This window comes from Chiloscyllium plagiosum, chromosome 1 (genome assembly GCF_004010195.1).
Source record: "Chiloscyllium plagiosum isolate BGI_BamShark_2017 chromosome 1, ASM401019v2, whole genome shotgun sequence".
Classification (NCBI taxonomy): Eukaryota; Metazoa; Chordata; class Chondrichthyes; order Orectolobiformes; family Hemiscylliidae; genus Chiloscyllium; species Chiloscyllium plagiosum.
Window position 1 is genome coordinate 74,618,513 of NC_057710.1, and position 13,706 is coordinate 74,632,218.

Consider the following 13,706-nt stretch of genomic DNA (forward strand, 5'->3'; position numbering starts at 1 on the left):
CACCTATTGTACTCTATGCTACTTTCTCCCCACCCCCACCCTCCTCTAGCTTATTTCTCCACCCTCCAGGCTCTCTGCCTTTATTCCTGATGAAGGGCTTTTGCCCAAAACGTCGAGTTTACTGCACCTCGGATGCTGCCTGATCTGCTGTGCTCTTCCAGCACCACTAATCCAGAATCCGGTGTATGTCACAGTTTGTTGTTGGTAAAGAGAGTGATGTTAAAGTGATGAATGGACTGCTGATCAGGTGGTGCTTTGTTCTGAATGGTGTTGACCATCTTGAGTGTCACCTGAAGGACTGCGCCAATTCAGTCACATTTTTGACTTGTGAATAGGCTGAAAGGAGCCAAGAATGAGTTACTGATCAAATAATTCCCAATTTCTGACCTACTCTAAGCATGTATATAGAAAAGGGCTAGTACAGGTAGATGTCTAGAAAATGGCATGCCCCCTCTGTAATACTGCTTTTCCCCAGGCTAATCCACCTAGCCTGCACATGTCTGGACACTATAGACAATTTAGCATGGCCAATCCACCTGCATATCTTTGGATTTGAAGGATTACTGCACTTTTTAAAAGCTGTTGTGTACACTCATTGTAAATGCTGTTTACACAACGATTGCTTCAAACTGTGAGAAAAGCTTTGTTACAGGCTGCATACAAATAGAGATTGGGCCAGCAACATTTATTTGGAAACTATAACACCGGCACCTCCAAATCATAATATTTAATTACTTGATCTGTGAAATTATCAATGACAAAGGCCTCCTACCTGCCAATAGTTATGTGATTGAATATCGCCTAGCTGAACAGCTTGGGAGTATAAGTGTTTGGATCAAAAGCTATTCGAACTCTGAATGGGAAGGAGCTGTTTCCTTCTGCAATACAAAAAGCATCTTAAGCCTGAAGATAGGCAGTTTAATTCTTCTTATGTTTCTGGAAGCTGTGACTTTTAATTACTAAGTCAGAAACCTTTACAAATGTGAACGAATACCCTGTGCAAAAAAGTGAAAGTGTCTGGAAAGAAGGAAAGGGAGCAGCAATCTGATCAGCAAAAGGTTCATCTTTGCAAACTCTACGGACAAGAACTATTGAACTGCATTCCCAATCTTTCTCTCCCTTCAATCTACCCATTTTATTTTGACGAGAGTGTGATGCTGGAAAAGTATAGCAAGTCAGGCAGCATCCGAGGAGCAGGAGAACTGATTTTTCAGGCATAAGCCTCTCAGAGGTGAAGCCTGATGAAGTTCGGCTTATGCCCGAAACGTCGATTCTCCCGCTTCTCAGATGCTGCCTGACCACCTGTTCTTTTCCAGCACTACACTCTTGACTCTAATCTCAGCATCTGCAGTCCTCATTTTCTCCAATTTTATTTTGTGTCAGAATTTAAATTTGTATATCAATGGATCATAATTGTTGTCTGCAGTTAGAATCTAGTTGTGAAAAAAGCTTGTTATGTACAGAAAACTGGTCCAAGTGGTCTATCAACTTGGGTCTAAAAGATAGGTAAATTGTGGAACTGTGCGTATTTTTTAAAGAAGTGTTAATGTTTGTGATGACTTGCAATAGTGGGACCTGACTTCCAACGTAATATCCAGTGGGGCATAACAAGAAAAATTGATTTGCTTTTGTCACCTCCAAATTTAATTATTCCAATTTCTACCTTTTGACCTCCTTAATTTCAATCATTCATAAACAACCACAACCACTGTCCTTTTCCCCAATCTCACATCACCCCATTTTCATGACAACGGATCAGAACCCCAACGTACCACGGACATTTATTAACTTTTTAACTCCAAAGAGTCATCAACCTGAAATATAACAGCCAAAATGTAATTGCAGATGTAAACCCAGTCTGGTAAAATTCATTGTGTGACCCAGAGGATGTCAGACCTATAGCTTGTTAAGGAAAACACTACAAAGAGAAACCGAAGCAGAAAAGAATTTTTAAAGAGAAAGCAAATGTAACAGGAATAGATAATAATGGATTTGACTCTTCCTCATCTATCCACCCAACCCTACCGGAAAGCTTCTTATTGCATCATAGATGCTTTGGCCTTCTAATGTATGAGGAACATGCAAAAAAAGGTTCAAAAAAGAACCACAGCACTGCATTAGTGGCCTGACATCCCAGTGTGTGGGCTAGTGTCAGTCGCAGCTCTAAGAACAGCCGTAAGTATTTCTAACCTTCTGCTTAAAAATGCAAACAAAACTCAATTACTGCTTACAGTTGGCGGGTGTCGAAAGAAATCAAGACCAAAAAAGTTCAGTCAAAGCGAGGAATCTTGAACTCAATTGTACATCAACCGACTTTAAGTCTACTGGTAATCTCCAGTGCAAGTACTGCAATGTTCAATGATCAATTTTTGTGAATAAGTCAGAGTGATGATAATTGAGATACTTAAGGGAGTTGATGAATTTGATTGGGTGGATAGAGATAAACTACTTTGGGTCGTCCAGTTGAAGGAGCATAACTTCAGAATTCTGGTTAGCTGCTTAAGGGTGACCTCAGTAAGAACAATTAGTCAAAAGATGTAAGGCGATTAGGAATTCTTGCCCCCAAAAGGTGGATGAAGCTAGGTCAATTGAGAAAACTTTAAAACTGTAATTGATTTTTGTCAGATACAGGTAATATAAGGGCACATCCAAATCAGGTAGATGAATATAATATGCAGATCAGCGATGATGTAATTGAGCCTGCTTTGCTATTCATTGAGCTTATGGCCTACTTTTTATTCCATGAGTTAACATTGCAATTAAACAGCCATAATCAAATACAATACTATTGAGAATAAATGTGATGGCAACTTCCATTCTGAAAGAAAGCACCATATTAAAAGATAATCAATGCCTGTTGAGAATTAGACTAAGACTTGCAATCACTTTTGAAACTGATGAGATGAAAATACAGTTCTATCAAATCCCTCACAAAATAATATACATAGGTCACTAGCATACTAAGAATTATTCCACTTTGTTTTCAAATTCCAAATGTTTTGAAGGATTTTTGAAAAGTGTTGATCTAGATTTCATGCCTTCTGCAAACTATGGGAGTTTACAGGTAACGATTTCAAGATTATTAACATTTTTCATGGAGAATTCTTTCAATTGAAAGCTTAGCTGACAGAGCACAACAGTTAGAAGTCTGCACTGTGCACATTGAAAGGCATTCTTCAAAGCACTTCAAAACTTTTCTGCCACGTGGCATATAACAATTAAGAGGCCACTACTTATGATTTTACATCAATTTATATATAATAAATTCACATTTCAACATTGGCAGTAAATGAACCTGCCACAAAAATTGGCTGTGGAGAACATTACATTTTGCTACTTCAGTCGTCCATTTGATGTTACTTGTACTCAACTTCTATAGTCCCACAACAGAATTAACATTTTACAGTTGTAAAACACTAATTCCTGTCAAATTAAAGGAATCTCACACTGTAATGTTATGAACTTGAAGGCATGTACTGTGCCTTTAAGAGAGAGTGAATGCTGTTCTAAACTGAGGGCTTACAAGTAGATGTGTTATATGACTAACAGTCTGAGTGTATTGGAAAATTGAAAATATGTTAACATTTGGCTGTGAAATCGATGGGTTACTGTTTTGACAACAATTCAAATTTAACCAGTTAGTTTAAATTATGCCCCAGGATACTAAAACCCAATCGAGTTTGAATTTATTGTTTTGCCAACATTGAACCAATTAGATGATCCAATGATCGGGATATAAAAAAGGCAGTCATTTTGAAAGTCAGACTGAGCAACTGTCAAGAGCCAATAAATTAGGAACACACTCTATTAGGAAACATCTTCATAGTAAAAAGAAAGTAGACGACCCAGGGAGATCTTTAACTGGAAGAAGACAGATATCGAAGACGACAGTTGCTGTATGGTTTGGAAATTAAGTTGATGTAATTTTAATAAGAGTTTTTTTGGAACAGTATAGTGTTATAGAGTTGGAGGCAGGTAATAAGCAGTTAAGAGAAAGGGAGGTTTAGAGTTGTGAATAGTTGTTGTTTAATGTTCATTTTTAGAGTTAAAGAATAAATTGATATTACTTTCTTTAAATATTGGAATTTGGGAATTCTCTGTCATTCATATTTAACAGATTACAAGGCGAGGTGAGCTTTTCTGGGTATTTGGTTTAATTAAGAGCGAGGTTCACCGCCATGTCGTAACAGTAACCAGTGATGCATTCAGACTGTCTCCTCCAAGTGACAATGATGTCATCAGAACATGCTACAAGCATATTTACCAGTATCACAGCCTGTACAAGTGGTGGCATCATCATGCATCCACAGTCAAGGGTGGAGTAAGAAGATTTCAAATTGTAAAAATCACAGGACTTTTCATAAAATACAGTGATATCTGCAAAAGATTCTATTGGTCTGATGTTGCATGCTGCTTTGCTATGAATCTGAATTCATATTCATTCATTGCACCTTTCCCGAATGAACTGCCAAAGCTTATGTCCCTCCGTTGCAAAAATGTGCATTGTGGACAAACTTCATATTTGATATCTTTACCAAACATCTCTAGATATGAGTCACCACTGCCCCATTCATTGACCCTGGATGCTTAATTTATTTTCCGCATCGCTTCTGGTTCTGAGTTAACAATGATCGCCAAATTCTGTACCATGATATGATTTCTGCATTCATTCTTGATCCTAACATTGGCAAAAGTGGTGCTTTCAAAAGCTGAACCTAGAGTAATGGTTCATTGCATCAGTACTACCTTACTTGATTAACTCGTGCAAACAGCCCTATAAGATCTAGTGTCAATGTGAATTAGGGCGGAAAAACTTTACACTGGTTGAGTCATATTTGTCACATAGAAAGAGTCCACCATCTTCGCCCAGGACAACTCTGCAGAAATTCATTTCCTAAGGCTAAGCACTGTGGGTGGCATAGTAGCTCAGTGGTTAACACTGCTGCCTCACAGCTCCAGGGATTCTAGTTTGATTCCACCCTGAGGTGGTTATCTGTGTGGAGTTTGCACATTCTCTTCATGTCTCCATCAGTTTCCTCCGGGTGCTCTGGTTTCCATCCCCAGTCCAAAGATGTGCAGCTTAGGTGGATTGGCATGCTAAATTGCTGATAGTGTCCAGAGATGAGTAGATTGGGTGGTTTAGCCACAGGAAATGCAGAATTACAGGGATAGAGTGCGTCTGGACAGGGTGTTCTTCAGAGGGTTGGTGTGAATTCGATGGGTAGGGATTTTATAATTCTAATTCTTGGATTTTAAAACTTTTTTTTCTAATTTCAGTCCATAATCAAAAATGCAGTAAAATACAAAGATGCTATCTTTACAGTTATTGTATCATGAATCATTCCTGGCAAAGACCATATTAGTTGCCCATCCTCTAATGCCTTTGGGGAGCTGCTAGTGTATGGTCTCCTTGAACCACTGCAGTCCATTAGATGTATTTTCTCCTGGATAGTCCCCTGAGGTTAAAGATAACTTGCTTCCTCTCTGGTTTGTTGAGTTCTGAGATGTCTAATAAGTTTAATGCACAATTTGCTGACATTGTCACATACTAAGCAGATGGTATTTGGGTTAGGTGTGTAAGTTATTGGAAGTCGCTGACTCTGAAGCCTCGCCTTTGCCTCTGCATGTTCCCAGATGAGCCTTCTCCACCAACTTCGTTGGTCACAAGCCAAGGATTCCTATAAACTGGAAGATATTTTGATGTAGTCAGAAACACTTTGTGAACACTTGTGAAGTACTCCACTGTTGTCTTCAATGTCATTAGCATATAAAATAATATTTTTTAAAAGCATGAAAAAGAAATTTCTATGGTTTGCTATTCTATGATCATCTACAATATGTGAATACTAGTCATTATATTCCAAATGTCATTATTCTTTGTTGCTGTTTTGCTTTTGTTAATAAGAAGCTGATAAGAGCCAGAGGTTAGAAAAATAGTTAAAAGACAGAACAAGAGGCTCTATTTGAATGCACATGACATTCATAACCATTTGGATGAATTAATAGCACAAATTTACTCAGAGTGCATGATCAGATAGCCAAACTAGAGACATGGCTACAACATAAAAAGATGGTGACTTGAAAATTCAAGTATATGTCACATTTAGGAAGGAAATGTTGGAGGTATAGCTCTTTTAATTAAAGATGGCATCAGTATAATAGATTACCTTTGTTCTTGATGAGGATTGTGAATCATTTAGGGTAGAGATAAGAAATACTAAAGGTAAGAAGTTACCTTAGGGAGTGGTTTATTGGCCTCATAACCACACTGCAGATTCGGGAAATATAAGATGAAATGTTGGGGACACGTGAGAAAGGCAAGACGATGATTGTTAATGAGTTTAATTTATATTAGATTGAAAAATTCAGGTTGGTAAAGGTAACCTGGTGAATTCATACAGTGTTTTCAGCACAGTTTGTTGGAGGAAAATGTTTTTGATCCAAACATGGAGCAGGCAACGCTGCTTTGGTGGTGTACAATTAATTGATGATCTCATTGTAAAAGTACATGTAATTGGCAATCGTCCTCATTGAATTTTAAACTTAAATGAGCAATAATAAGGGCATGAAACCAAGATAGCTCAAGGAACTGGGAAACTAAGGCTGTGTAAGTAGAGATACAATGATAGATAATTAAGGAAGCAATTCAGAAGCATCATCTCCTGCAACCACAATGGTACCATATCGTTGACATAGTTGATATGCTTGGAACTGGAAATCGGTATTCATTCTGCCTGTAGGGACATGAATTGTCCTGCTGATGTAATTTTTGTGCCAAAAACTTTGGTCCTCAGGCTCCAACTGTTTACAGTCTATACTAATGACTTGAATGCAGGATAGAATGTACAATAATCAAGAGTGTGGTTCTGGAAAAGCACAGCAGGTCAGGCAGCATCCAAGGAGCAGGATAATCATCGTTTCAGCATAAGCCCTTCATCAGGAATCGAGCTTATGCCAGAAATGTCAATTCTCCTGCTCCTTGGATGCTGCCTGCTGGGCTTTTCCAGCACCACACTCTTGACTCTGATCTCCAGCATCTGCAGTCCTCACTTTCTCTGAGAATGTACAATAGGCAAATTTGCAGGTGACATTAAAATAACTGGGAAAGGAAGTTTGAATGAAGAAAAAAGAAGTTTACAAGTAGACATGGATAGTTGTGTGAATGGCCAAAGTTTGACAGATGGAAGCATAATGTGGGTAAGTGTGAGGTTATTGATTTTAGTTGGAAGAATAAATAGGCAGTTTTGGTCATCTCTTTTTAATCTCTCTCTCACGCACAAACTCACATGCAAGCAAAAACACACTCGCACTCACATAGGCAGGGTGAAAGAGATTATGGACAGAGGGGAGAAACTGTCCGCACAATTCAGTCATCTTTGTTGCCAGGCATGAGATGATCCTTATGTCTTTTCCGTTGACCAGCACTTTTCTTGTGTCGTTTTTTCTCTGGTTGCATTGACTGGTTGTTGAGAGATCAGTGTGGCTGGTACAGTTATAAAATGTCTCTGACTTAGCAGTTAAATGTCACAGCTTACAAATTGGTGGGCGGCACGGTGGCACAGTGGTTAGCACTGCTGCCTCACAGCGCCAGAGACCCGGGTTCAATTCCCGCCTCAGGCGACTCTCTGTGTGGAGTTTGCACGTTCTCCCCGTGTCTGCGTGGGTTTCCTCCGGGTGCTCCGGTTTCCTCCCACATTCCAAAAATGTGCAGGTTTGGCCAAGTTAAATTGCCTGTAGTGTTAGGTGAAGGGATAAATGTAGGGAAATGGGTCTGGGTGGGTTGCGCTTCGGCGGGTTGGTGTGGACTTGTTGGGCCGAAGGGCCTGTTTCCATGCTGTAGGTAATCTAAAAATTGTGCAGAAAAGATAAGCTGGTTTCTTCAACTTTACAGTGAATTTTGACAACAGAGAGAAGAGAGATTACTCCTGAGCTGGGGAAGAACTGAACAGCACCTCTTCTTGCTGTCCAGCTCCTTCTGCTGCTTAAGTGCTCTCAATAATTGTTCGCAGGTCCAAGCTGTTCAGTTACCTGAAAATTTCTAAACAACTTGTTGCCAACAAAAAAAAAAGAGTCTGTGAGCCCCTTTTGGACTCAAATTGTCTGCAACTCTCACTACAATTGATGCTTGTTTTTTAGATTAGATTCCCTACAGTGTGGGAACAGGCCCTTTGGCCCAACAAGTCCACACCGACCCTCCGAAGAGTAACCCACCCAGAACCATTTCCCTCTGACTAAAGTACCTAACACTATGGGGCAATTTATAGCATGGCCAATTCACCTGACCTGCACATCTTTGGACTGTGGGAGGAAAGTGGAGCACCCGGAGGAAACCCACTCTCACACGGGGAGAATTTGCAAACTCCACACAGACAGTCACCCGAGGCTGGAATTGAACCTGGGACGCTGGTTCTGTGAGGCAGCAGTGCTAACCATTGAGCCATCGTGCTGCCCTATAATAGTTGAATATACTGCAAGGTTACTTGCTTTCAAAACTACAGACTCTCTTTCAAACACTGGTTTTTAAACAGCTCTTCCTCATTTCTGTCCACACTTTATAAAGAGACAAACAAAAAGGCATTGACTTTATACTGAAAATGTACAATGTATCTGAAATTACTAATTTAATGTTTTTATACTTAGACATTGATTGTCAGTATGAGAAAGACAGGCTCAATTTAAGTTTATAGATGAATGATGTAATTCATCTGAAAGCCAACTCAGCAAGTAATGGCAAGCTGTTGGTTCTTGAACCCAGTGTGATGATTTTGAAAACTGTGAAAAACTAAGAATAGAGGAAGGATACATTTTTGATGTAAAACTTGCACGTAATTCTAATTTGTACAGTTTAAACCACTGGCTCTGTCCTTCAGACAAATTAATTCATTTATTTTATACCTTTCAGAATATCTTCACTAATCACGCATTAGATGTAAATGTACGGTGGCTTGCTGTGTTATACTTCAAAAATGGAATTGATCGTTACTGGCGACGTATTGCTCCACAGTAAGTACTCCTTATTCTTCCTAGCCTAATGAGTTGTGTATAAGTGTAGGAAGTTGGAACAGAAGTAGATCATTAGGCAGAGGCTCCTTGTCATTCCTGTTCCCATTCCTAGCTACCCATGATATCCTTTTGTTCTCCTGCCTAACAAGAACCTTTGCCTTAAAAGTGTGTAAGGACTTTGCTACCACTACTTTCTGAGGCAGAGTTGTAAAATTACATAATTACTTTAAGAGAAAAATGAATTCTCATCTCTGTCCTAAAATGGCAAATACTAATTTTTAAACAGTGCCCTGACTTAAAGTGTAAGGGTAAAATTGCCATAGTCTCAGAGACCATATGGCTACTGTCCTCCTCTCAGATGAGGGGAGAGGGAGAGAATGAGAGTCCTTCATGGTCACCTCAGCTGGTGCAGGAAACTGCATTCCAAACCAGCTGTTCAGCCAATTGAGCTAACTGACCCCTGTCTAGAATAATATATTCATACACAAGCTCTGTTCTTTGCAGATGGAAAGATTACGTACATACAACATACCTGTTACAGTGCAACAAAATAAGTGCCAACCATTCACTGGTTAATTTCCTGAAAATGCCCTAATCAATCAGATCTAACCTACCTGCTTTAAAATTTAAGCAAAGCCTGGGAGTTAACTGTCAGTTAGCAGTAATATATGCATTTTCCATGACAAAGCCTCAACCAATCAGCGTTCTCCCATATGCAATAAAAGTGTTTCCTCTTGAAATAATTTCCCCTTGAACTGGTATTCTTGCAAATTGTTCTGATGATTCCAAAATGTAAAGCTATAACAAAATGTACTGCCCAGTTCTACCTCCTATCCAAAATTCACAAACCTGACTGCCCCGGTCTCATCATGGTCAAACGTAGTAACCTCTGCAGAAAGGCTAAGATGGAAGAGTAGAGAGAATTCTTCACTCAGTCACAGTGAATTTCAGCAAAAGTCATTTTGCTGCTTTGAAAAGGACAAAAATCGTGCACAAGAGGTTGAGCACAGATTTGTGGAAATAGTGTACCTATGGTAGGGCACATTCATTTGAGGACCTTGGAAAGATTAAAAAAAAGAAATTCTATATTGGTGACGGTGGAAGAATTAAGCATGGTATTCTTAATTGCAGTAATCGTGATCTTAAAGTGGAGGAATGAGAGACAATTCTGTTAAACTTTCCATCCCAGCCCCCTCATATGCCTCCCCTCATATTTTCTTCTGCAGCATGGAAGTATTGCTGTCATTTGTCTACTGTAATATTTTATCTTATTGATTTTACTGTGTGTTAAAGCATTAGAGTCCCTTAAAATGCATTTGTCGAGATTTGATTTTCGAATAGCCTTGGAATCTTTCATGTTAGTAAATGATATTGCCAATTCAAGACTGAAGCCTAGAGGACAGAAGAATTGGTGGATAAGGATTTGCTTTTGAAATGATAAGTTAAAGTGGTGGTCTTGTTTATCAAGAAAAAGTTTTAATTTTTTTGCTGTGATTTTTCTGAAAGGTTTGCAGATTGTCAAAAAAATCACCAGACGACTGTTGCACATGTAAAACGTGTATCATTATCAGCATTTTAGTACTATGTTCAGAGTGTTGTATAGGTAAAAACAATGACTGCAGATGCTGGAAACCAGATTCTGGATTAGTGGTGCTGGAAGAGCACAGCAGTTCAGGCAGCATCCGAGGAGCAGTAAAATCGACATTTCGGGCGAAAGCCCTTCATCAGGAATACAGTTGAAGGGCTTTTACCCGAAATGTCGATTTTACTGCTCCTCGGATGCTGCCTGAACTGCTGTGCTCTTCCAGCACCACTAATCCAGAATCAAAATGTTGTATATAGTACAAATAATTTCAAGAATAATATGGGTATTTCGTCAGCATTTATTGCATCGTTATTTGAGTTATTTACAGCTATCTGTCAAAACAATTTGTTTTTACTTTTTACAGTGCTATATCAGAAGAAGAAAAATCCTCATTGCGAGCAGGGCTTATTGCAAATTTTAACGAACCAGTGAATCAGGTTGGTGATGTGATTTCACACTGATTTCTAAGGATTATTTATTTGGGACAGTTCTTTCTTTTACATGGAAGAAATTGCATTGCCATTTTGTCAGCATTTAAGCGAGGAAGAAAATTGTGATAAATGGCTATCTCACAGTTGTGCCAGTAAAGACTGCCTCATTCGGCCAAATGAGAAATAATACAAAATTACAAGTATGCTGCAATCATCTTAAATGGTGACATTTCTATGATTCGTAATGTGTTTGCGTATATCTACACATACAGAAGCGCTTAAGTCAAAATACCTGGTGTAGAAAGAGAACTAGGCGAATATGAATAGTTGAATATTGTTATTTTTCTGATTCCTTGGTAACTACAATCACCATGCCTGCTTATGTGTGTGTGAATACATATAAGATTGTAAAAGTCATATTCTTCAATAACTAGTTTCACATTATAGCTTCTAATATGTTGGGTGAACATTTAATTCACTATAGCTTTGTGCTGGCTACTGATGGTTTAAAAATCAGTGGCAGTCTCTGGGCCCTGCATTGTCGCCTTTTGGCTGTATGTGGCAGTCTGTCGGCTTGGCATGGCCTCGCCTTGGACTTCCAGTCTCAAGGTGGTTCTCTGAAGTACAGTCCCACTGTAGCTAAGCATTTAAGAAAGACTGCAATGTTTGACCTTTTAGCTTTATTTCTTTGTTTTCCACTTAAAACTAAGAAGATCTGCAGTGTGTAACTTTTAACCTTATTTCGTATGTTTTGCACTCTGATTATGTTTAACTTTCAACTTTGTTCTTTCTTTCTTCCTTGTTTTATGAGATTCTGTACCTAGGTTCTTGTACCTAATATGGTGCCTTGTATGGCAATACTATATATTTTTCACTGTACTGCAGTATTTTTGTATTGAGTACACGTCACACTAAAATTACATCAATCAAAATGATTGCCTAGTTACTCTGTTTGTTACCATTGTTATCCCTTGATGCTGCCACTTCAAATATATTGTACATTGACATTACCAAAACCTTCTTGCCAGCAATGTTAATAAATGACCAGGTAATTATTTAATTGAGAAGAATTACATTTTTATTGCTGTTTTGTTATGACCTAGATGTGAGGACTGTGCTGTCTTTTTCTAGTTAACATCAATTTAATGATTTTACCTGGCTCTTAATATGGTCAATAGAATTATTTTTTATGAAACTTAAAATATAAAGATCTATCAGCCAGCTTTCTTTAATGAGCACTAATATATTGATTTATTTTCAAACAAAACTTATTCCATGAAATACCAAACTGGTTAATGCACTTTGTAATATGAAAATGTCAATGTTTATCCCTATAGATAACGTGTGTGTGTGTGTGTGCACAAACAGAGGTAAAAGTGAAAAAGTAATTCACTTTGGGAAATAAGCATTTTTAACCAGTAAGTCTTCGTTCTTGAAGGGGAAAGGGTTCAGATGTTTTCAGGTGTACAGATGACTGTCTGATGTTCTTGCATATGGAGGCAGAGAGGCATCATCAAACATGGGCAGCTACTTCTGTGATCTTGGCAGATGCAACTTGTTTAGGAAATGCAGAATTGAAAAGTCTTTCAGTCAGGTCATAAAGGACAATCAGGTCTGCGAGGCGGCCAGGTCTGTCAATCAAAAGTTGGCGTGGAGGCAGGGCGGAAGAGTCGGACGTCGCACAGAGCCGTGGTAGTAGGGGACTCCATTGTGAGAGGAACTGACCGGGGTTTTTGTGGCAGTAGGCAGGACTTAAGGATGGTGTGTTGCCTTCCTGGTGCCAGGGTTAAAGACATCACAGACAGAGTGCAGGACATCCTCAAGGACGAAGGTGAAGAGTCAGAGGTGGTACATGTCGGCACAAATGATGTCGGGAAGAAGAGGAAGAACATTTTACAGCGGGACTTCGGAGAACTAGGAAGAAGGCTGAAAAGCAGGACGTCCAAAGTGGTTATTTCTGGTTTGCTTCCAGTTCCTCGGGCTGGTGAAGCCAGAAACAGGGAGATAATGAACTTGAACGTGTGGCTGGGGAACTGATGCAGGAAGCAAGGATTTAAATTCTTGGATCACTGGGGTATGTTTTGTGGTAAGCATAAATTATATAAGAGAGACGGTTTGCGCCTTAATAGGTTAGGGACCAGCATTCTGGCAGGCAGGTTTGCTACTGCAACACAGCTACGTTTAAACTAAGTAGCTGGGGGGAGGGGACAAACTGGATGTTTAAGAAGGAAATTGAAGGGAAAGTTAGAACAAGGGAAGTCAAGAAAGACAACTGTATCAATGAGGCAGAAAACTCAGAAAGGGATCATGCTGTAAGGTTGAGTGAAATAGGAGTTGATGGGAAGGGTGAGGGCAGTAACAAATTAAAAATACTATACATGAATGCACGAAGCATTAGAAATAAGATGGATGAGCTTGAGGCTCTTTTGGAAATCGGCAGCTACGATATTGTGGGGATTACTGAGACGTGGCTTCAAGTAGACAGGGCCTGGGAAATGAATTTTCAAGGCTATACATGCTATCGTAAGGACAGACTTATGGGCAGAGGGGGTGGGGTGGCCCTGCTGGTAAGGGATGATATTCAGTCCCTTGCGCCGGGGGACCTAGAGTCAGGAGATGTAGAGTCAGTGTGGATAGAGCTGAGAAATTGGACCTCAAGAAAGAGACTTTGTGGAGTGCCTCAGAGA

The 13,706-nt window shown here is 39.3% G+C and overlaps 1 protein-coding gene across 3 annotated transcripts in view; it reads left to right on the plus strand.

Moving 5' to 3' along the window:
* The window catches only part of ipo11 (importin 11), a 458,122-nt gene that overhangs the window by 45,135 nt on the left and 399,281 nt on the right, over positions 1 to 13,706 (plus strand). For all 3 annotated transcript variants that reach the window (XM_043689423.1, XM_043689430.1, XM_043689427.1), the window contains exons 3-4: positions 8,903 to 9,003; positions 10,953 to 11,025. In XM_043689423.1, the coding sequence (XP_043545358.1) occupies positions 8,903 to 9,003; positions 10,953 to 11,025 (174 nt within the window). The remainder of the gene's footprint in view (positions 1 to 8,902; positions 9,004 to 10,952; positions 11,026 to 13,706) is intronic.